General features: G+C 41.3%; 1 protein-coding gene and 3 non-coding genes across 8 annotated transcripts; all 4 read right to left on the reverse strand.

Moving 5' to 3' along the window:
- Positions 1–78: 78 nt before the first annotated feature.
- On the reverse strand, positions 79–6,437 carry rbmx (RNA binding motif protein X-linked). Of its 5 annotated transcripts, XR_009936746.1 has the most exons (10): positions 6,303–6,437; positions 4,845–4,967; positions 4,413–4,519; positions 4,162–4,327; positions 3,863–3,979; positions 3,657–3,774; positions 2,766–2,912; positions 2,596–2,687; positions 308–407; positions 79–207 (listed from the first exon to the last, which is right to left on the reverse strand). XR_009936746.1 is itself a non-coding variant. In XM_062524849.1 (9 exons), the coding sequence occupies exons 2-9, from the start codon at positions 4,951–4,953 to the stop codon at positions 1,767–1,769; spliced, it is 1,173 nt and encodes a 390-aa protein (XP_062380833.1). In that variant the 5' UTR covers positions 4,954–4,967; positions 6,303–6,436; the 3' UTR covers positions 1,417–1,766. The 5 variants fall into 5 exon arrangements, 4 of the variants coding, with proteins under 4 accessions (XP_062380833.1, XP_062380834.1, XP_062380835.1 ...); XM_062524849.1 differs by lacking the exons at positions 79–207; positions 308–407 and adding an exon at positions 1,417–2,083 and having other exon boundaries at positions 6,303–6,436; XM_062524850.1 differs by lacking the exons at positions 79–207; positions 308–407; positions 6,303–6,437 and adding exons at positions 1,417–2,083; positions 6,271–6,291.
- On the reverse strand, positions 3,213–3,284 carry LOC134069531 (small nucleolar RNA SNORD61). The gene has a single exon (XR_009936832.1). It is a non-coding gene; the product is annotated as a small nucleolar RNA SNORD61 (small nucleolar RNA).
- Positions 4,041–4,109, reverse strand: LOC134069532 (small nucleolar RNA SNORD61). The gene has a single exon (XR_009936833.1). It is a non-coding gene; the product is annotated as a small nucleolar RNA SNORD61 (small nucleolar RNA).
- Positions 4,605–4,676, reverse strand: LOC134069530 (small nucleolar RNA SNORD61). The gene has a single exon (XR_009936831.1). It is a non-coding gene; the product is annotated as a small nucleolar RNA SNORD61 (small nucleolar RNA).
- Positions 6,438–24,962: the final 18,525 nt, after the last annotated feature.

Below are 24,962 nucleotides of genomic sequence, written 5' to 3' on the forward strand. Positions count from 1 at the left end.
TTAGCGACAATAAAACTGTTAGTTTTTTAAAAATGTTAGCTTGCCTAGTTTATAATGACGACAGACAGCAGACAAAACTTCAGTTGATATGAAATCTTTATTTTAATATGAACACATTAATGTGTCCATGGAGATGATCGCCATCCTTGCCATACTGCAACACCAAGGCAAAAACCGCGTACTACTCTTCCAGCCCGGCCCTGGGATCTGAAGAAATAAACAGATGTATGCACATATTAGTTACATGTAATGCATTAGTTATACTGGCAAACAAATATGGCAGGCAAGTTGCACATGTACAGCCTACCTGTGAAGATGATCTGTGCATCAAGATCTCCTGAGCAACAAACATTTGTCAACAGGACAATGAGTTGAGCCAACGATTCAGAAATCATTGCTCAGTCATCCTGCAAAAGATTTACATAACAATCAATGTCCATTTATACATTCATCAATATGTAGTCCAAGAAATGAAGGTAGAATTGGTTTGAACTTGGCTCCATTATTTTTCCCGTTTTCCTGGTTGGTGGCTTCTTTCCACAGAACTTCCATGTGTTAGGGCATGCTTGCAGTGGGGCTGGTTGGAATAAATGTAGTCTTATCGTGTCAAATGATTAGATCCTTCGGGATATGGGCATTACTGAGTATTTGAGTATCATTATGCAATAGGTCCATTCAAAATGTGGGCCAGATCTTCAAAATGTACCTTTTCAAAATTTCTGAAAATGTTCTTATGCTACAACAGATTATGGATCCATGACTGCTTTCTTACATTCTCAAGCGGCAGTGCAATTGCGTGGGGACCATTTACTGAACGGATCGCGCAGAGCCAGAAGAATTCCAGTTCTCCTTAGTGATTGTCAACTTGTTGCAAGGAAGGAGTTTTTGCTGAAACTATCAATTTCCTGAGGTTGATCTCTAACAGTATAATTTCAGAATTGAAAATGGAAGGCACGCCAGACTGCCACTGCCCTTGTAGAGCAAACGATGTTCAACAAAAGGGGTAACAATTGATGCCACTCATACCAACCTTTGGGTTGTACCTCATGTTTACTCCCCTCAGCTAATTCCATTAACGAGAAACAAGAAGGTTTGCTTTGCTTACCATCCCGTTGAGACTTTATCTGTGGTGCGGAAAGGTTCTTGCATTTTGGCTGTTGTCTTTGGGTAAGTCGTTGCAAGCCATCAAAGTTTTGACTTTTTGGTGGAGGATCCTTACACACTGAGGAAAACTACACTGATTTTTTTGGGGGAAAAACATTTGCCTTCTCAAAAAGCAATGTGAACAATTCACTGTAGGACATTTTTCCACTTCATTTAGGATCTGTGCCTTTGGGTCACCAATGGAAGACTGAGAACAGCTGTACATTTGTTATTCGTTTTCTGATTGCTTTGGAATATCAGTGTTGCTCAGGATCTTAGTTTAAAAACTTTATTGATAGTTGAAAGCCACATTCCAGGGCATTACAAGGTTAACAGCACTATAATACAAAAACTAACACGCAAGTCAATTAAATTGGCAACAGTACCATTAAATGGGAAATGGGCAAGAAGAACGATAAAGATGTATCACTTAAACACATAGTCAAAATAAACTGACATTTTGAGGATTGCGCAGATCTGAAGCTTGGGTGTCCATAGAATGCAGTCTTTAAAAAGGGGGGAAAAAAATCCTCTTCAATGGTACACGTCCTTTTCACGCTTTGAATGATTTTGAGCTTGAGGGCTTGAGCCCTTTCACTTTGTCATTTCCAAGTAGTCCTTTCTCAGTATCGGCTTCGAGCAATCCCTCTATCGGCCCGGCTGCCTCCGCGGCCACCACCACGAGGTGCCCCGCGGCTGGAACTGCTGTACTCCCGAGGAGGATAGCCTCTCTCGAGGGGGGGAGCTGGCCCCCGCTCCTGCCTGCCCATTCGCTCACTGCGGCTAGCGGAGTATGGTTCGCTCCGACTGCTGGGATAACTGTCACGACTGCCATATCCGTCCCGGGAGCTGCTGCCATAGTCGTCATAGCGACTGCTTCCGCCACTCCCACCGTAGGATGGTGGGGGGCCCCTTGAGGGTGGGGCGCTGCGTGAGTTACCTGCAGGGTTAATGGGTCAGGTAATTGTCAAGTTTCACTCGTTAAACTTTTTTCCCCTGTTAATCTACTGACATGTGCCCATTTCCCTAGAATGAGGCCAGATAGTTTCCTAGATGTGTTGATTTATCATATTAGCATCTCCAACTGCAGACAAAAATGTGCTTGCTCAGAATCTGACGAGAATTAATCTCTAAGCTCAGTTTGACTGGAGGATGTTAACTGCAAATAGCATGCCCCTGTTGCTTGCAATTCCCTTTAGAATAGAACTCCAGCTGATAGAGAATGGCCACTTCAAGTTTGAGAGGTCTTGGTTGTGAATTCTGAATGGACTGAGGGTGGGGGGGTAGACATTTGTCAGAGGTGTTTGACAGACATTGGTCCAGTTGACTGAAAGCGTTTGACGGTGTCGCTGAATTTTCCTGATTGCGTGATCACTCGGTCCAAGGAGCACACTTGAGCAGCTTGGGTGGAGCACTACAGCATCGGTTTCATTTAAACAAAAGAGGTCTTACCGTAACCATCATAGGGGTCTCTGTAGGAACCTGCACTTGGTCGATCAACATAACTCCTGGGCTCTCGTCCACCGCTATAACCATCACGGTCGCTGGTGAGCAAGCGCTGAGGTTAGATAGTAGTCTTACAGAAACCAAATCATTTCCACAATAAATGTCACATCATGTACCTGTAGCCTCTGGACACGGACCCATATTCATCTCTGGAGCTGGAATGGGGATAATCGCGATAATCACGAGGTGGTGGAGCATAGTCACGGGGAGGGGGAGCATAGTCTCTGCTGTCCCTTGAACTCATGTAGTCCCGACTGGAGTAACTGTAGAAAAACAAGGTAAGCCCTTGGTTCAGTCAGATCTTGTAAATCAAGCCACCTCACCAAAAGATTCAAGTTAGTCAAGTGCATGGTTTTGAATGCAAGTATCTGTCCAGCACTTTCAGTTTACAGTGTGTGGGTTATAATGTGATCATTCACATCCTTAGCATTTCCTGGATATTAGTAAGTCAAATGCAAAACCTCTGGATTTGTTTCACAACACTTCATTAGCAGAACTATGAAGACAAATTGGGCAGGGTTTGAGTCACTGCAATTCCATGTCAGAAAATAAATTTGTTATGCAAGCTCAGGACTTCTTAGAGGTAGTTACAGGTATTCTCATATCTGCATTCAAACCATCAGTGTCATCATTGCTTACAGTTCAACATCCATGACCATGCCCAAGGACTATGACCATGCCCAAGGATCAAGGCAGAATTCACCATATTGAGGTTAACGACCCAACAACGTATGTTCTATTTCAGCAAAGCAACCAACAATTCTTTTTTTTTAAAAAATGAATGTGGGTAATGTGGCATTCAAGCATCCATGACCCTGCCACGTGTGCTGAAGTACTGTTCAAGAGCCTTGTCAGTGGCCTCAGCATTTAGCCCACCAAGAGTTTGAAAGAAACTCACAGTATGATGAATGTAATACCTTCAGTGCTTCAACACCTAAACAAACCATTTCTGTAATGCATATTATTAACCAAACTTCTAGGCTATGGATGTGTAGCTCAACACAAACCTGTCTTTTGAAGAATAATGGTCATCCCGTGGTGAGGGGTAGTCATCCCGCCGTGACATCATAGAATCCCGACGGGGTGGGGGTGGTCCATAAGGGTCTCGGTCACGGGACATAGGAGCTACAGAGCAAGGACAACTGAAATTAGCATTTGTAGTACTAAGGAGGAAAGAGAAAAGAACGAGAACAAACTAGAGCAATGAACTTACGCCTGCCCATGGGTCCAGACGGGGCCGGTCTCTTGGGTGGTGGCCCATCACTGCGCATCGGAGGTCCCCTTTTCAGTGGAGGTGGACCTCTAGATGACGCACCTTTGAAAAAGGGTTCTACATTCCTACGTTATCATGGCAATCTTTCACATGGCCAGCAAAACTGTCAGATCTACATGAGCTCAGGACTTCTTAGAGAATACAATCAATTCTGTAAAGATCAATTCATAATGGATGTCATCACAGCACGAGTAGGCTTTTTAAATATCTCTAGAGAAGCAACATGTGAAGCGCTTTACCTCTGCTGGGTGGACCCCTCATTCCACTTGGTGCTCCTCTAGATCCGCGAGGGCCTCTTGGTAGACCACGGCTTCGTGGATGCAAAGATGGTGGACCACGGCGTCCAGCAGATTCAAACTGTGGCTTTGTTGCTTGTTCTACTTTGATGGACTTACCATCCAGGGTCTGAATGACAGAAACGGCTGTTAACACAATGCCTACCAACTCAATCAACTCATGTTTAACCTTAAAAAGCCAAAGTGTAGCCCACCTTTCCATTCATTTCCCGGGCAGCATCCTTGGCATCTCCTGGATTTTCGTAAGTCACAAATGCAAAACCTCTGGACTTGTTTGTTTCACGATCTTTCATTAACAGAACTATAAAAGACAAATGTGGCAGGGTTAGGTTTACAGCAATAATATTCCATTTCCATATTGCATTAGAAAATAAATCCGCTCAAGTAAGCTCAGGACTTCTTAGAGGTAGTTACAGATATTCTCATTTCTGTATTCAAACCATCATTTTCATCATTGCTTACAGTTGAACATCTAACCATAGCACAGAGTATGTGACCGTGCCCAAGGATGAAGTCAGAATTCACCAAGTTGAGGTGTAACAACCCAACGACTTCTAAGTTCGATTTAGGCAAGCGACCTACAATTAATTTTAAAATTGCATGTAGGTAACGTGGCATCCGATTACCTTCCATTATCCTGCCATATTTGCTGAAGTACTGTTCAAGAGCCTTCTCGGTGGTCTCAGTATTTAGCCCACCAATAAAGAGTTTCCCTGGTCGGTCTGCCTCCGCCATATTGTGCGTTTAATCTAAAAGGAGGGAAAGAGTCCTTTTCTTAATGAAGATGGACAAATGCGTCAAAAATCCCTTTCCTTTTAATCATGCAAACCGTGCTCTCCTACCTACAGCCTATGTTAAAGGTATCGGGCACCGTGTTGCCCCTCGTTCGGTAAGGGCCAACGATAGCTGATACAAAACTTACTCCAAGATAATTTGAAGCAAAGTGGCTAACATTTGCTAGCATCACAGCTCTTGCTGAAAAGCTCATTTTAGGCCAAACTGACCCAAGTCGAAACTTAGCATTTACATAACCCTTTCGGTAGATAAAATGCCACGTCAAGAAACACTTTGCATGCCATGATTAGCCACACCAACGACACATTACAAGAATAATGCAATAGTTCTGAGCATGCTTCACAAAATGGCGGACGGATGCTGCAGGTTTTCTATGCTCGAAGCTAACAGGATAGCTAGCTAGCGCGTGCATGGTAGTACCTGGCTAGGTTGCATTTATCCACGAGACAGGCCTAAGCTAAACATACATTTTCGATCAAATACAATGGCTCCACAACAGACTGACGAAAGACCAAACGTTAGTGTGAAATGTGGTTAACCTGTACATATTAGGGGGGGAAATGTGAGCTCAAAATGGCGTCTTTGATCAACATTAACTTATTTGACATACAGATGGTAGAGGATATTGGCTAACATTAAGTTAGCTGACCTTTGCTAATATTTGGCACTCGCTGCAAGACACCCATCATCAATAAAACTAAACGTTAATGTTGTTATGGTCATAGGGAGCTAACGTTATTTAATGCGCTCATAACAGAGAATATATATTAACGTCAATCAAAAAGCGATCTTGTAAGCCACAGTTAGACGCCTGAATTTTTTACAGTTGCTGTTATCAAACGCGAACGTTATAGCCATAGGTTATAGCAGCTACTTGTCTGCCAACTTTAACATTATACACAATATATTGTTTTAACATTAAACTTTACAATTAAATCTAATCTAACACTGATAGAAAGAATCAACAATTTACACCCTGCTAACAAGTTCAGAAAGAACAATTTGATGTTCAGACTATTAGTTGACGTTCGCTTTGGTCTGATTTAACTAACAGTTAGCGTTAGCAGCTACCGTTCTAACTTAGCTAGGATGGCTAGCTGCTACTCAGCTAGTTAACGTTAGGCACCAAAAAATGTAAACCAGTCTGAATGTAATGCTATCCAACACCCCACTTCAATAATTCACCAACCCCTCAAACAAGATCATACAATAACAATTTAAAGGCAACAGTAAACAACTACAGCAGCATTGCAATACCTGAGTAATTCAAAGCCTAATTTTAACCATACCTCGGGCACGCATTCAACAGGACAAGACCTCAAGACAAAATACGCAACCGTACACAATGGATTATATCGATCACGTGTGAAATGAACACGCCCCCAGGAAGTTGCGATCAGTTTTTCTTCTGTGGTGTGCTGTGCTCATAGGCTGTGCTGTGCTGTTGATAGACTCTTCGCCGTCTACTGACAATACTGTGTATCACCAGAGAAGGACTTTCCTTGTTTTTGCATCCTTTATTTGAAAACAGAGTGACCATCGTTCAGTCAACTGTAATGTCAGACTATGGTGATATGTCCCTACTAAGCAGTTCTCTACATTTTATATGGTTTAGCCTAAGAGTTATAATTTTAGACCAGAATGGTCTTCTCTATGATAACAATTCATGACACTGTATCCTTTTTGTTTACATAAAATGACTATACGGTTATCTTTATCTAGGTCTACTTCTCTTCTAAAAAATAAATCCATTTGTCACAATACATAGCTACTCACAGAGATTTATGTCGCCTCAGAAACTCCTCAGAGTTTGGTAAAATAACATTCATTTTTCATACCCAACAACGAATTCCAAGAGGTATTAAAATTAATTCCTGTCAATAGACAGCAGAGGTGCCCCCCACGTGGGGGAAAGCGTGCATACAACTTTATATCTCAGTGCAACATAATCAACTGGTACACATTACTTAAACCTATTCCGACCATGTAGGGAATGTACATTTGTGTGAAAATAAATTAAGATTCATCTTCTGAGTGTGATGTTATGGCATAAGGTTGCAGTTTTGCTAAACCAAGCTACACAGTCCAGCCATTAAAAACAGTTCCTCAATTATACTTGAGTGGCATATTGATCCCAATCGATAGTATCTATACCAACATTAGTATTGGTATCAGATCCATACCAGTGGGATGGGATCGATACTTAAATTTCTGTTCACTTTCAACTTTTCTTGTATGCATTCACAATGTGTTGCTCTGTTTCACCATGTTAGCCTAAAGTCATGCAAACACTCTTTTTATATCTTGCATGCCTGCTTTGCAATGTTTCATTGTTGTTTGTATAATTATTAACAGTGAATCACACAATCATAAAAATGTATAAAGGAGCAAAGGCGCATACAAGGCATCCCCCCTCCCCCCACATTGGTCTCTCTGTTATGATAATGCCAGCATACGGACCGAGAGTGAAAGTGGCCAAACCAGTTCTGAAGTAGGTATGAGTGTGGTCAGAGGGGGCCTCCTCTGCTCAAGACTGCTTTGACATAATAGACTGGGTAATGTGAAAGCGGGCAGCCACATACATTGAGGATTACACAGGCACTGTCAATTCTTACATCAGGAAGGGCATCGATGAGGTGACCTAGCCTGATTGCCATCGACTTTAAAGGCTCTGCGATACTTTAGTGTTTAGTCTGACCAAGAGCCTGTTCTCAACAGTTTCTCCAAGCGCTTGGTTGACCCGCCTCCTTTAAGTGCCTCGATTTGGTACTGGTCGATGTCAGAAAGGAGTTTGCCGAGTTTAAACCAATCACAACACTCTTTCCTCTGCCTTGAACACGCCTCTACCCAGAGCCGTTGGAGCTGCTCAAAGTTGATTGGTTCTCGACCAAAGGGGGCAGTTCCGCAGTTTTGGGGAATTCAGAAATCCTGCCCGATGAGCAGTTGGCTAGACCAGCGACAGCAACGCCGAAGGTGTTAGGGTACGTCACTGGGAGGGCGTGCCAGGCTAGAGGTGACCATCACTTGGGTTAACCAGAAGCCATGGCTGACTGGCCATGTCCATTGGCTGCTGAGGGCAAGAAACAACACCTTCAGAGCCGAGGATGAAAGTAACTAGAACAGGGAGAGGTTCTAGACTAATAGACTCTGTTGAGAAAAAGTTGAAAGTTTGACCTTGCAACTGTGTTCTGTGTTTTTCACTTTAAGGTCAAGCAACACAAAATATTAAAATAATGTTTCCAAAATCATTTCAGTGGTTCATCAGCTTGTAACAGGGTTAACGGCACCTCTGCATTCACTTTGCGGCCCTCTAGCAGCAAAAATGTTGGGTAGTCGGGTAGTGTATCTGTAGTTCGATGAAATGAGACATAAGAAACTACAAATTTGACTTGAATCCTCCGGCCTCGAGGCTACGGCCGAACAACACCCGTGGGAATATCCAGCAACAACCCACTCCCACTCGTGCTATATTGCTTAAATAGTGTGGGATTTACTATAGTAATTTTCCAAACATTGTAGTGTACTATGGTAAATACTATAGTAAGTCACTACACAGTGTAGTATACTATACATTACTATAATATACTACAATATAGTGTGGGATTTACTACAGTAATTTTCCAAACATTGTAGTGTACTATGGTAAATACTATAGTAAGTCACTACACAGTGTAGTATACTATATAATATACTACAATATAGTGTGGGATTTACTATAGTATTTACCATAGTACACTACAATGTTTGGAAAATTACTATAGTAAGTCACTACACAGTGTACTATACATTACTATAATATACTACAATATAGTGTGGGATTTACTATAGTAATTTTCCAGACATTGTAGTGTACTGTAGTAAATACTATAGTAAGTCACTACACAGTGTAGTATACTATATATTACTATGATATACTATTTATGCATTTTCTGACTCCCTAGAGTCATGCCAGTATTGCGGTGTTTGCATTTCGTGTCTCTGATGCTCCCTGATGCCACATGATTAAAAGAAAAAAAATATGATTTCAGAGCTGCCAACTTTTCAAAAAACCTTGGAGTGAGATTCTGTCGGGGGTGACCAAAAGTTTTTACCGCACTTGTCACAATACCAAAATTATTGTTTCGATCCCGATACTAAGAATAGTTGATTTCGATACTTTTACGATGCTTTTTAAAAAACAATTTTAGTGTAGTTGGTGATTTTAATAATCAGTAACCTAATATTGAATATTGTGTGATCATTCACACCAGTGGCCATCTAAGATTGTGCTCAACCCTCCACACACAGAGAAAATTATAATCATATGTTTCTATATCATATATTTTGGAATTCATAACTGTACATATTTTGTTGATAATGTTATATTTTACAATCTGCATAATTATTAGTAGCTAAAAATGTTTAGTCATTTGTGTAAGCTACTGAATTCAAGACTATTACACCTATTTTTAAATGGTGTGTAGGCCTAGGTCTAATTGAGTGTGCATTAGTGGTGTGTGTAATTGAGTGCCTGTCGCTTTAAGAAATACGTGAGGTAGCTTTCTATCTCACGGTTTTACACGAATGAAATAAAAGATGCATGAAAAGGATATGTATGCAATTAATTTTGCTTTCTGTGTCATTAGATAAAATACATGTTCAAAACACTAACAAGTCGAAGAAAATCTTTCAGTGATCATATAAGAGATGACTGTCTTGCAATGTTCCTTTATGATTTTAGTGAGCATATGATTTAGCCCTCTCCAGAAGTTATTTATCCACACATTCCAGCAAACAAAACAGTGCAACAAAAGTGCAACAAGTTAGTCTAAAGTTAACATGAAGGGGAATGAAGTTCATCCACACAAATTTCTTTCAAGATTTTTTTTTTTTTTTTAAAGATTTTTTTTTGGGGCTTTTTATGCCTTTAATTGGACAGGACAGTAGAGTGTATGACAGGAAACGAGCAGGAGAGAGAGTAGGGGTGGGATCCGGAAAGGACCACGGGGCGGGAATCGAACCCGGGTCGCCGGCGTGCGGTGCAGGTGCCCCAGCCAGTCGCGCCACGGCTGGGGCATAAATTTCTTTCAAGATTTTAAGTTTAACTCATTCACTGCCATTGACGTCTTTAAACGTCAATTTAGACACATACGTTGACTGCCATTGACGTCTATTGCCGTTTTCAATGGGGAGGGCTCCTGGGTGGGCTTGGGAACGATCTGGCAGAGTTTCAGGCTTGTAAACAGACTGCACTAGCGATCCAAACCTCTAGATGGCAACAGTGCCATTTGGATCATTAGTATCTGCCTAGAGTGCACAAGTCATGCAGAGACAACTAGCAAACACACTGAAGATCGACCACAGTGGATCTAGTTTGCACGCGATGCAGGGAATAAATATGCTTACTTCTTACATCAAGGATGGAAAACACGTGAACGGTATGATCCATTTACATTGGATATTGCGATATAGACTAACAACAACCTTGCTAGTGCTAGCTTGCTAAGTCTAGCATCCTGTTCAGAGTCTTTAGCGACCATCAGAGTCCCAACCTTGACGAGACTGACGAGATAACAGTGCAATCGTGGTTGACATACTACTGAAACGCTAACGTTAAAAAGTTGATTTTCACAAAAAGATCGTTTTCTCCATGTTTTGGTCAAAAACAGGTGTTTTTAGCAAAACTAACCCATGTTCTACTGACGATTACTAAAGAACGGAAAACGATAGAAACAAGCCGTTTTTTCCTGGTGAAAGAAGAGAGTCTACTCTTTCATTTGGTACCTTCAGTGTTTACATAGTCATAAAGCTCACCGTTCGGTGGATCTTGGAAAAACAGTCAAAATGCTGTAAAACGTCTGGCAGTATGGAGCGCTCTGCACTGAAAATCGCTGGCAGCCAATGAGTTAAGAGAGTGAGTTCTTAATATGATTTGAGACAACATACTCTCTGACCAGATTGCGATTTTCTCCCGCGGGTGTCTCCTTCTTCTGTCGCAAACTTGGATGTCTATATGCAACGAATAGGGTTAGCCTACTGTACAGTGGCGCTTCTTAGCGGGGAGTTTTAAAAGGAACGAACGAGTCTCAGCCCAAAATCAGATTTTGTTTTGCGTGAGAAAATGGATGTATGGCGTGAGTGCGTGTGTAAACAGGCAAAATCGTGTGTCACACGCCGAAAGCGTGAGAGTTGGCAGCTCTGTGATTTTGGCAGAAATGTCAGGAAAATGTGTGTAATTAAAAGTTTGAAGAGCTCCAGGGTCGGCTGTATTTGTCCAAAGTGTTGACAAAAAGATTTGAATGAAAGCTCAGATTGTCCTCTTTAAAATGATACCCAACATTATAAAATCAAATATGTAAACATGTGTTTAACAAAGGCCAATAGCAAGATAGGAAGAGTTTGGTTCCAAAACGCTATATCCACCATTTTAATGAATTTTCATAAATATTTTTTTTACATTTTGTTTTGCAAGTAATTACTCTGGAACTGTATTGGTTTATGTTTAGTTGATTTATCTTTAGGCCTACTCCAGCAATACAAAACAACTGCATTTTTATTGATATTACCTGAAATACACAATTAAATAACATGACTTTTTAATGGTTTATAAAACGGATATATAGCGTTTTGGAATCAAACTCTTCATAGGCACCTGCATAAAAAATGTGGCGGCCATTTTGACTTTTTTTTAAAACATTATCTTATATTTTAAAGTTTAAAGACCTATGTGAATGTTTGCTCATATTTACATGTATTATGGTGAAATGTGTTCTTGCATTTTATGTTTCTGGCAGCTTTTAATCCATTTTCCCATTACGAAGTCCATATTTGGCAGCCATTTTGAAAAATGGCCGCCATGACCCCCAGGGGTCACATTTTGAGCGCCTACGGTCCTAAATCTGATCAGACTCCCTTTGTGAGCCTTCGTACCAAATTTCATGCTTTTATCACAAAGTGATCGATTCTGATGAAAATCTGCGCTTAGTCGCCCCACGATGTGACAACGTGCACCGTGAACATGTGACTTGCTCTTACACTGCTGCAGCCAGTGGCTTCTCTCACTTCTGTTGTAGGCCTACATCTCCTGATTTCGTGAATGTACGCTATGGAATTTCAATGCGTGATGAGACGCCTGTGACCAGCCTGTGAGCAACAGACTTTTACAGTATAAAATAAAAAATAAAAACTGCGTTAAGTGCGATAAAATAATTATCGGCGTTAAGTGATTGATGAGTTAACGTGATATTAATGCGTTAACGTGCCCAGCCCTAACTAAAATATAGTGTGGGATTTACTATAGTCATTTTCCAGACATTGTAGTGTACTGTAGTAAATACTATAGTAAGTCACTGCACAGTGTAGTATACTATACATTACTATAATATACTACAATATAGTGTGGGATTTACTATTTACTATAGTACACTACTAGCCTGGCACGCCCTCCCAGTGACGTAACACCTTCGGCGTTGCTGTCGCTGGTCTGGTCAACTGCTAATCGGGAAGGATTTCTGAATTCCCCAAATCTGCGGCACTTAAAGGAAGCGGGTCAACCAGCACTTGGAGAAACCGTGTTAGTACAGACTCTTGGTCAGACTAAAGTCTCGCAGAGCCTTTTAAGTCGATGGCAATCAGGCTAGTACACTACAATGTTTGGAAAATTACTATAGTAAGTCACTACACAGTGTATATACTATACATTACTATAATATACTACAATATAGTGTGGGATTTACTATAGTAATTTTCCAGACATTGTAGTGTACTGTAGTAAATACTATAGTAAGTCACTACACAGTGTAGTATACTATACATTACTATAATATACTACAATATAGTGTGGGATTTATTATAGTATTTACCATAGTACACTACAATGTTTGGAAAATTACTATAGTAAGTCACTACACAGTGTAGTATACTATACATTACTATAATATACTACAATATAGTGTGGGATTTACTATAGTATTTACCATAGTACACTACAATGTTTGGAAAATTACTATAGTAAGTCACTACACAGTGTAGCAAACTATACATTACTATAATATACTACAATATGGTGTGGGATTTACTATAGTACTTACCATAGTACAGACATTGTAGTGTACTGTTAGCCTGGGTGTTCCCATACTGCCTTGCGCGGTGATTTTTTTTCACGCTGAGGCAGTCTGGAAATTAACGCCCACATTTTCGCCGGATGTTGGCGACCAATCACAAAACAGGGGAGAAAGCAAGACCATGATGAGCAATGCACAGACGCATTTGATAGACATCCGTGGCGCCCAATGAACGGATCTGGGCATTTTTTCAAATACGAGAAAGTGAACGTCTGGTTGCCAGACCACGTCTCATTTGAGAAGTGGTAGGCGCTAGCCAGGCTAGTGTACTGTAGTAAATACTATAGTAAGTCACTACACAGTGTAGTATACTATACATTACTATAATATACTACAATATAGTGTGGGATTTACTACAGTATTTACCATAGTACACTACTAGCCTGGCACGCCCTCCCAGTGACGTAACACCTTCGGCGTTGCTGTGGCTGGTCTGGTCAACTGCTAATCGGGAGGGATTTCTGAATCCCCCAAATCTGCGGAACGGCCCCCTTTGGTCGAGAACCAATCAACTTTGAGCAGCTCCAACGGCTCTGGGTAGAGGCGTGTTCAAGGCAGAGGAAAGAGTGTTGTTATTGGTTTAAACTCGGCAAACCCAGAGCCATAGATAGAGAGAGTTGCGACACTCTTTGATGTTGCCGCCACGATCAAAAGTTCCAAAAAAACCTGTGCTGAATGGCTGAATCGCAGGAGGGTGGGATGTACTTCCGATGCTGGAAGGTGTAATCAATTAACTCATTGACTACTGACCAAGAGATTGGCTGTAAACAGTTCCAAAAGCCCCATAACGAGGAAATAGCCTGGAAAAAGCGCTGCCATTTTTTCCTATGGAGGTCTATGGGAGTGTCGCCAGACTCGTCACTCTGTTTTATCTACCGCTCTGGGCAAACCGCTTTCTGACATCGACCAGTAGCAAATCGAGGCACTTAAAGGAAGCGGGTCAACCAGCGCTTGGAGAAACTGTGTTAGCACAGACTCTTGGTCAGACTAAAGTCTTGCAGAGCCTTTTAAGTCGATGGCAATCAGGCTAGTACACTACAATGTTTGGAAAATTACTACAGTAAGTCACTACACAGTGTATATACTATACATTACTATAATATACTACAATATAGTGTGGGATTTACTAAAGTAATTTTCCAGACATTGTAGTGTACTGTAGTAAATACTATAGTAAGCCACTACACAGTGTAGTATACTATACATTACTATAATATACTACAATATAGTGTGGGATTTATTATAGTATTTACCATAGTACACTACAATGTTTGGAAAATTACTATAGTAAGTCACTACACAGTGTAGTAAACTATACATTACTATAATATACTACAATATGGTGTGGGATTTACTATAGTAATTTTCCAGACATTGTAGTGTACTGTTAGCCTGGGTGTTCCCATACTGCCTTGCGCGGTGATTTTTTTTTCACGCTGCTAAGGCAGTCTGGAAACTAACGCCCACATTTTCGCCGGATGTTGGCGACCAATCACAAAACAGGGGAGAAAGCAAGACCATGATGAGCAATGCACAGACGCATTTGATAGACATCCGTGGCGCCCAATGAACGGATCTGGCCATTTTTTCAAATACGAGAAAATGAACGTCTGGTTGCCAGACCACGTCTCATTTGAGAAGTGGTAGGCGCTAGCCAGGCTAGTGTACTGTAGTAAATACTATAGTAAGTCACTACACAGTGTAGTATACTATACATTACTATACTACAATATAGTGTGGGATTTACTATAGTATTTACCATAGTACACTACTAGCCTGGCACGCCCTCCCAGTGACGTAACACCTTCGGCGTTGCTGTCGCTGGTCTGGTCAACTGCTAATCGGGAGGGATTTCTGAATCCCCCAAATCTGCGGAACTGCCCCCTTTGGTCGAGAACCAATCAACTTTGAGCAGCTCCAACGGCTCTGGGTAGAGGCGTGTTCAAGGGAAATTCAGTTCTCTGCATTTAACCCAATTTAACCGAATTAGTGAACACACAGCACACAGTGAACACACAGCGAGGTGAATCACACAACCCAGAGCAGTGAGCTGCCTGCCCAACCAGCGGCGCTCGGGGAGCAGTGAGGGGTTAGGTGCCTTGCTCAAGGGCACTTCAGCCGTGGTGGACTGGTCGGGGATCAAACCGGCAACCCTCCGGTTACAAGCCCGATGCACTAACCCAGGGGTCGGCAACCCAAAATGTTCAAAGAGCCATTTTGGACCAAAAAAAGAAAAAACAAATCTGTCTGGAGCCGCAAAAAATGAAAAGCCAGGCTTATATGAAGGCAACATAGGCTGTAATAGACAGGGAAAAATCCAGAACGATCTAATAAAGGTCACTACCAAACTTTTCTCAATTGATTCTATAGTACTTTTCCGCGTAGAATCCATTTCTGCTTGGGACATTTTTATATCACGCATAGTTAATGAGATAATTTGCATATTTGAATACATTAGGGCAATTCCATATCAGTTGGAACAGGTCCGACACCATGGTCCTCAGTTTTTCCTGATTTTTGGTCCAAATGTTCCTCCATGTCTCATTAGAAGAAAACCAAAATTTGACCTGGGTATCTTGTTTAGTTTCTGAGATATGGCTCTTCAAATGTGGTTAGACGTGTCCTAAAAAAAGGCTGACAATTCCTGTATTTAATGAGCACCACTTTTTTTTAAACCCCTCTCCTCTCTTAAGGCTACCATATTATTTTCTAAAAATTTGAACACTGGGGCAGTACCCTGTGTTGTTGTCCAAAATCACAAAGGAATTACAGTCCTTCCCACCATTGGAGACTTATCCATCGAAACAAACCCATATTTTTTATAAAGCAATGAAAAAAAAACCTGTTTTTGTTCTCTTATGGTCATGAATGCCTAGCACTCACATTTTTAAAACTCTACATATTTATAGTCCATGAGTAAGAGAACATGTTGATGAAAAATTGAGATGTTTTTTTTTTTTATTTCGAGGCTATGAGCCTTCAAAGTTGGCCAAAATGGCGTTTTTCCTAAAAATGCCACTTTTATTGCCTTTTTCCAAGGACAAGATGAAATGCAAATCCAACATTTCTTTTTTTCTGCAATAGTGTGGCACTTTGTAGATCATGTGAATGTGGTAGATCCGACCTGTCCATTTTAATATCCCCACAGCACATGTCTGAAGCTAGAAAAAATGAAAAAAATGTCTTGGCTGAAGGAGGTGTTGGTTTGATTTGTATGAACCTCTTAGAAGGACAATATGGGATGTAAACCCATTTTATCTTTTTGAGGGATCAGAATGCCATCCTGTAAACAGGATAAAAATGTTATATCCCATTTTTACTCTTTAGTGATCCCTTAAAATATGTCCAAAAGTTGTCATAAATGGGGGAAAAAAGGCGACTAAATTGAGGGGCTTAAATGGCCAAGTGGATCAAGTCACAAGGCTAAAAATGAAATATAAGACAGAAGAGATACTGGGGGAGAACACTGTTAAATGTATAATCCCTGCTATGATGGCCTTTGAACCCACTGTGTCCCTAACTGAGGTTCATTCTCATTAAACAAATTTCTTCTGCATGAAGCATATTGTCTCCTGGTTGCTGTTGGAGTTACCGTTGGATGCAGCATGCATTGTGATTTGTTCTAATGGTATCCCTGGACAGTTAACCTGAGATCCACTTAGATAAACATAACCCTAGGACCAGTGAAAATCCTACACTTTTTGGTCATCCATATCCATCCATAAGTTAAATTAATAATATTTTTTTTGTCACACAAAGTGGGTACCGATCAACTCCAAATGGTCTGAAACATACTCCTACACAATATCTCAAACCATGATTTTGGCCTCAACACTTACAGTTTTTTGTTTTTTTTCCCATTCATTTCAATGGGAAATAGTTTTTTTCCAACAACTATTGAACGGAAGGTCGTAGACTCAATCTGATTTGCTCCATCAGACATAATTCGCCCATGAGGATCAAGCAAGAAGTGAATGTTTATTTCTATGACCTTCCGTTCTCTAGATATAGCCTTTTTAAAGTTTATTTCCTGTTTTAAACCAACTTCCGGTTATCACAGGATATTAGGGACACAGTGGGTTCAAAGGCCGTCGTAACAGGGTTAAACATTTCACAGTGTTCTCCCTCAGTTTCTCATCTGTCTTATATTACATTTTTAACCTTGTGTGACTTGATCCACTTGGCCATTTAAGCCCCTCAATTTAGTTGCCTTTTTCTTTTTTGACAACTTTTGGACATATTTTAAGGGATCACTAAAGAGTAGAAATGGGATACAACATTTTTATCCTATTTACAAGATGGCATTCTGATCCCTCAAACAGAAAAAATGGGTTTACACCCCATATTGTCCTTCTAAGAGGTTCATACAAATCAAACCAACACCTCCTTCAGCCAAGACTATTTTTCATTTTTTCTAACTTCAGACATGTGCTGTGGGGATATTAGAATGGACAGGTCGGATCTACCACATTCACATGGTCTACAAAGTGCCACACTATTGCAGAAAAAAAGAAATGTTGGATTTGCATTTCATCTTGTCCTTGGAAAAAGGCAATAAAAGTGGCATTTTTAGGAAAAAACGCCATTTTGGCCAACTTTGAAGGCTCATAGCCTCGAAATAAAAAAAAAAAAACATCTCAATTTTTCATGAACATGTTCTCTTACTCATGGACTATAAATATGTAGAGTTTTAAAAATGTGAGTGCTAGGCATTCATGACCATAAGAGAACAAAAACAGGTTTTTTTTTCATTGCTTTCAAAAAAAATATGGGTTTGTTTCGATGGATAAGTCTCCAATGGTGGGAAGGACTGTAATTCCTTTGTGATTTTGGACAACAACACAGGGTACTGCCCCAGTGTTCAAATTTTTAGAAAATAATATGGTAGCCTTAAGAGAGGAGAGGGGTTTAAAAAAAAGTGGTGCTCATTAAATACAGGAATTTTCAGCCTTTTTTAAGGACACGTCTAACCACATTTGAAGAGCCATATCTCAGAAACTAAACAAGATACCCAGCTCAAATTTTGGTTTTCTTCCAATGAGACATGGAGGAACATTTGGACCAAAAATCAGGAAAAACTGAGGACCATGGTGTCGGACCTGTTCCAACTGATATGGAATTGCCCTAATGTATTCAAATATGCAAATTATCTCATTAACTATGCGTGATATAAAAATGTCCCAAGCAGAAATGGATTCTACGCGGAAAAGTCCTATAGAATCAATTGAGAAAAGTTTGGTAGTGACCTTTATTAGATCGTTCTGGATTTTTCCCTGTCTATAAGTGTATATTATCTATATTAGCTATCAAAATGACTAAGTAGGCTACAACGAGGCTACATAATGAGCTTTCATGATTAAATGTTTTTCCCTGCAGCGCATCTCGGAGAGAATGACTACTCCGCCGGTGCTTTAAGTTCAACTTCGTGTAATCACCATCCGTGAACCGTTGTTCTCCACGTTTTAATATCTCTCAGTTTGCAACAAAATTTCTCCAGAAGTAGGCTACTGCAATCGCACTTTTTCTCTCAGTCCCAACTGGGTAGTCGGCTGCAAATGTAGCATGCCTTCCCTGAAAATATCTTTCTAAATGTCTTTCTCTTTTTGTTGTTCGCCAACTTCTCATTACAAAGCAAACATGCAGGCAATCCTTCCGCAATGGCAATGAAAGCAAATGATTCGGTCCATTCTGCCTTAAATTCTCTGATCTCATCGGCTATCTTTCTTTTTTTCCCTTTGGGCTCCATGGCATGGCCCATGCTGACACCCGCCGGTTTGTTTACAACCACAGCCACCTGCATGGCACGGCGCCGCCCTGAAACGTGTGTCGCAGGCTATCAAATCTTCGTTGACAGAAATGTTGAACTTTAATATTTATTGTGCATATTTTTACAACATTGGAAAACGTTAAGAATGTTTGTCCTCATACAGAAACCATATTAAAACAAACAAAAATCCCCCCATTCATTTTCATAAGTTTTTGAAGACGCTCCAGGGAACCACCAGGGTCGCGCTAAAGAGCCGCAGGTTGCCGACCCCTGCACTAACCAGTACACCACGGCTGCCCTCATTTTCCAGACATTGTAGTGTACTGTAGTAAATACTATAGTAAGTCACTACACTTAAACATGATGGACTCTTGTTCTTCGGCACAGGAACAACAGTGGACTGTTTGAAGCAAGTAGGAACTATCTCTTGAGCCAGCGACATATTGAAGATGTAAGTAAACACAGGGGCTAACTGACTTGCACAGGATTTCAGTGCTCTATTAGAAATGCCATCCAGACCAGCCGCTTTTCTGCAATTGACCTTCCTGAAGACATTGCTCACGTCGACCTCTGAGACACAGAAAGGTGTAGGCCACCATTGAGAGCACCGTCACCAGCTGCATCTCTGTAAGCAGTTTTCCACCGACGGCAAACCAGGTGTGCTGTTCAAAATGATCTGAACCGTGGCGCCATTTAGTGAACCAGCCCGCATTTCCTCCAGTTTTGAACCGCACCAAGGATGCGTAATCAACAATGGGTGTTGCATGCAAAAGCAAAACTGATTGAGATGCGTAAACTGGAGAATGATACAAACAGTTGTCCCATAAATACGGCAGAAATTAGCTGTTTAAAATGCTAGTCTGCAGTGTAATGCTAGTTGACTTGTTTTGTTTACTCATGGCAACCGTTGATGTAGACGGAAAACTTGTGCTTTTAGCCTTCTACCCTCTGAGTGGCACAATGACACACCTACTCCGGTTTGCATTTTATGGTTCAACCTCCGAACCGAGTTGCTACAGATGGTACGGGTTGAGAATGCTCCTTTCATTCCCGCACATCGGGACTCCCGAAGCATCGGGAAAACTGCAACCGCAAGGGGGCAACATAGACCGCCCGAGTTTTCGAATGTTTACAGCCTACCTCACAGCTCTCTCACTCGACGTAGCCTATAACTCAGTCAGTCCAGCAGAGATGCCAGAGCAACGTTTTGGTCAACGGAGAGGGAGAGAAATGCTCCGCATATCCGTCTCATTTAATCATTAAAATGAAAGTGATTGGCGAAATTAATCAAACGACGTTTCAATAAACCATTGTTGAAATGAATGAAAATGGTTTTAGAAACCTATAGGCCTATCAGAAGGACTATTTCCTTCAATTCAACCTGAAATAGGCTACTCGAAAGGCAACCTTAGATTAATTCATGAATTCATTACGGTTACAAGACCGCATTTCCGTGAATAGGCTATTATTGTCAACGTCAAGGCGAAGACGAAAGAGATGGACAAGATGGACATTTTGGCAACATTTACATGCTAGGAATACTTAGAAATGTGTAAGCTATCTTAAAACGGAGGCTTGTTCATTTTAACCGGCGACGTTTCAAGTACATTTCCCGAATAAAGCCTATTGAAGTTCACATCCAGCTGTGGCGCAAGTGGTTGATGCATAGGTATCGTATGCCAGCGACCGGGGTTCGAAACCTAGTCGAAGAACCTCTCCGGAACCCATCAAAAGAAAATGCATCGATTTATTAAAAGAAACGAAAGACTTCCTGTTTTGAGATTCTTTTTATGTTTGCGATGTCTGCTGAAAAGAAAAGTTAATATGTTAATTCGTGGTTCAGCGCGCACTCACACACATTTTTACATTGACATAGTGTCGGGCTCAAGTGTCGTCCTCAGTGCCGCATAGGCTATAGGCTATAATGTAGTGAACTGGTTAGACGAGTGTGGGGGAGGGGGAATGATCGCACAAGACAATAATGCTCTTCATGAAATGGATCTCACAGGCGGCTGTCTGTTTTTAAATGTAGCCTACTACACCACTTGCGAAATCGGACGTGGCACATAGCCTAATTATTAGGCTACTGGATAGCAAATCCATAGACTTTGTTCATCCTATATCCTTGGCGGAGATAATAATTAGGCATATCAAATTAAAAGCACACTACGACAGGTATACTTGTGTGATCACGCAACACAAGAGAGCATTTAGCGATGGGACAGTTGTGAATGAGTGCTTAACACCCTGGAGTCTAAATACCCCCGGGGGATTTGAAAAACTGTTCCAAACACACATCTCAATCTCTGCTTTTATCATATTATAGAGACACCTTTAGAAGCCTTTAATCAACTCGTTTTCAAATATATAGCCTATGTTTTAAGAGAATATGGCAATGATAATGCCACTTTCTAAAAACAATAAATTCGTAGGATTTGTCCTCTCACCTGCAGCAGGCCCATTCAAAAGCCCATCCACCTAATTTGCATTTGAAAGAGCCAATCACTAAAGTGACACATTTAGTCTAGCCTACTTTATTAGTTTTTTTTGACCCCTCTAATAAATTGCCTATAGAGCTACTACGATAATGGAGGAAGGGCTGCCTAACTGTTCCCCCTAAGAGTTTTTTCATAAGATAAAATGTTTACTCTATTTAAGTTTAGGATTTGGTAGACAAGACAACCTCGGAAAAGTTCTTCAGATAAACAATGTTTTATTGAATTAAAGGAAAGAAAATGTATCGCCAGGGTTTCGGGGCTTGCGAAGGCATTCGTTGATCTTATCGATGCAGTCCTTGCGGCCACTTCTCCCCATCGTAGGAAACTTTCTGCTTAGTGTTGACAAAGGTCTTGACGTTGTGTGGCAGTGCGTGCTTGCCCTTCGATCCATCCCAGTTGGTGGTTTTGCACCAGGCTCTAGTGCTCCTTTGTGGTGATGGCTCTGAAGAGCAGGCATCCGTATCTACCAGTGATGCGCGGGCTGATCCAAATCGAGCGGGCGACCGCGGTCACCCGCGGTCACCCGCGGTTATGGGTCAAGAAAAAAATATTTTTAATGATATGCGGGTCATGTTTGGTCGGGTCGGTAAAAAAAATAAATTGTCATTTATATCGTACATAATTGTCTTTAGAAGAAAAAGACATAAGTTGCAGCATTCCCACTGAAACGCGATTCTATCCCCCACATTTTGTCACGAACATGTAGAATTGCACTTGTTGTTTCTGCGTAGACAGACCCTCGGCTACACTTGACATGCAGTTGTGTTCTGTTCTCAGAGCATATGCTTTCTCTGTCTATGATCTGCAGCTTTTATCTCGAACTGCTGGCCTCTACAGAAAGTGGCAGAATCGTCTACTGAGCAGCGAAGTTGCCGATGCAATGCGTGTTTCTCAAGTCTGATAATTTCCAGCAAGATCGAATGGTATTATGGAAAGAAAAATAAACTAAAAGTTTCCCAAATCAGGAAATATTTCTTAATTTAATGTCATCAAGGCATATAGCCTACAATTGGTATGAGCATGCAATATGTGCGTCCTTGCGCAACTTATAGGCCTAGTGGCTCGTTGGAAAGCCCCACGTCTGCTCTTCCCCACGTCGTGCATTAAAGGTTTCATCTCGCTGCAATTTATAATCGCGGAGCAATGGACTTTTGGTCCATTGATGAAGACGTTAATAAAGAGTTTCTTAATAATATTCTATGCCTGCATTTCATGCTTGGGAGAGCTTCAAGGCATTCATGTGAGGAACGGCTGAAACAGAATTTGTATAGGAAAATCCTAGGCTAATTATGTTCAATGTTGAGTCAAACAGCCACATTTTTGGATGAATGCTGACACGGAACAAAAAAAAGGTAGACTAAATGCATGTTTCCCAAATTCTGAGCAATTATAGGCTATATATAATTAGGCAATATAGGCTATATTATTGTTTTACATGCATATGAGATACCAATTTTGCATAGCTCAATGACGCTACGACTAAGTTAGACTAGGCTACTTTTTACAATAAGCGGGTCGGGTCCTGTATTTCAATATTTTTTTTTTGCGGTCCGAGTTGCGGTCGGGTTAGTTGTAAACGGCGGGGCGGGGCGGGGCGTTCAGACACGTACCCGCGCATCACTGGTATCTACCAACGTTGCCGCGACTCTGTTGGTGAATTCGAGCATGTTGTTCTAATCTGGGCCAACAGCAAGCAAAGTCACGTCATCGTGCTGAGAAGGAACTTGAATGCTGTTGTCGAATGTGGCAGAGAATACAGAAGAAGACTTTAACTATTACTTATATATTCTTATGACGAAACGCGAAGAAAAAATACGAGGACTGACCATCTCGCCTCTCCGCGTTTCCCCCAATAGGCCTACCATGGCGACAAAGAAATAAATATGATTTGACATTTTAATGTTTGTAGCGCGCCAGTTTACCCAGTGTGTGTGCATTGAGTAGTTCCTTAAAATACGGAACAAAGAGCGTCCCGTAGGCTATCTGTTTAATACAGAAGAAGACTTTAACTATTACTTATATATTTCTTATAACGAAACGCGAAGAAAAAATACGAGGACTGACCATCTCGCCTCTCCGCGTTTCCCCCAATATCATGGCGACAAAGAGAAATAAATATGATTTGACATTTTAATGTTTGTAGCGCGCCAGTTTACCCAGTGTGTGTGAATTGAGCAGTTCCTTAAAATACGGAACAAAGAGCGTCCCGTAGGCTATCTGTTTAATACAGAAGAAGACTTTAACTATTACTTATATATTTCTTATAACGAAACGCGAAGAACAAATACGAGGACTGACCATCTCGCCTCTCCGCGTTTCCCCCAATATCATGGCGACAAAGAGAAATAAATATGATTTGACATTTTAATGTTTGTAGCGCGCCAGTTTACCCAGTGTGTGTGCATTGAGTAGTTCCTTAAAATAGCCTACGGAACAAAGAGCGTCCCGTAGGCTATCTGTTTAATACGGAAGAAGACTTTAACTATTACTTATATATTTCTTATAACGCTGGCTGTAGGCGATTTCTATAACCATTTTCATTCATTTCAACAATGGTTCATTGAAGTGTCGTTTGAATAATTTCGCCAGTCATCACCTTCATTTTAATGATTCAGTGAGATTAAGGAGTCGACTATTGACGGATATGCGGTCTTCATCATTAAATGCAGTTGAAACTTTCTGCCACCTGGTGGTTGTTTGGGTACATTGCCTTAGCCTCGAAAAAAATCGGCTTGACTCACTGCGGGATCTCTTCGGGAGTCCCGTGGGAGAAGGTGCATTCTCAACCCGTACCCACTGTACCTTCGGAAACTGGCTTTTGTTATGTCGAAACGCTACGAACGTTTCAAATGTTGGTTTGCAATTGGGAACGGAGCTGGTTCTCTGTCAGTGGAAAAAGGCTACTGTATGTGTGGGATGGGAGCTCTCACTCCCCTCCCTGAAAGACACATACAACACCCGCCTCACCTGAACTCCCCCCCTCCTCTCGTGTATGTCACACTTGTCAATTTGTCTCCACTCTTACAACTTTTGTGTTTGTTTTTATTTGTGTACCTGTATCTGTACAATATGTGTGCATGCATGTGTGTGTGTCTGGTTGGGTGTGTGTGTGTGTGTGTCTGGGGATGTGTCTGTGCCAATTTGTCTCCATCTCCGGAAGAGCCTGATGACCAATACGGGATTTTGAAGTCCGATACTGATTTAGCTATTTGAGTTTTTCAAAATCCGATAACAAATATATCGGCGGATAGTCACAGGGCAAAAAAGGAGGAAAAGGGGGGCTTTCCTGCAGTTGTGGCTTTAGATGAGCCGGAGGAAGAGGACGAGGGAGTTCCAGCAGGAGTTCCTTTTGAGGAGAGGGGTTTTCCTGCAGGGGTAGGTGAGGAGGAGGTGGTTACAGCAATAGTGCCGTTTGAGGGGGGAGGGTTTTCTGAAGGGGTAGATGAGGAGGTAGAGGAGGAGAGCGTTCCTGCAGGAGTACCTTTTGATGTTCCTGTAGGGGTATGCTTTTTGGATGTGGATGGTGGGAGATGGCCTGTAGGGGTATGCTATTTGGATGTGGATGGTGGGAGATGGCCTGCA

The sequence above is a fragment of the Sardina pilchardus genome, chromosome 21, assembly GCF_963854185.1.
Source record: "Sardina pilchardus chromosome 21, fSarPil1.1, whole genome shotgun sequence".
Lineage (NCBI taxonomy): Eukaryota > Metazoa > Chordata > Actinopteri > Clupeiformes > Clupeidae > Sardina > Sardina pilchardus.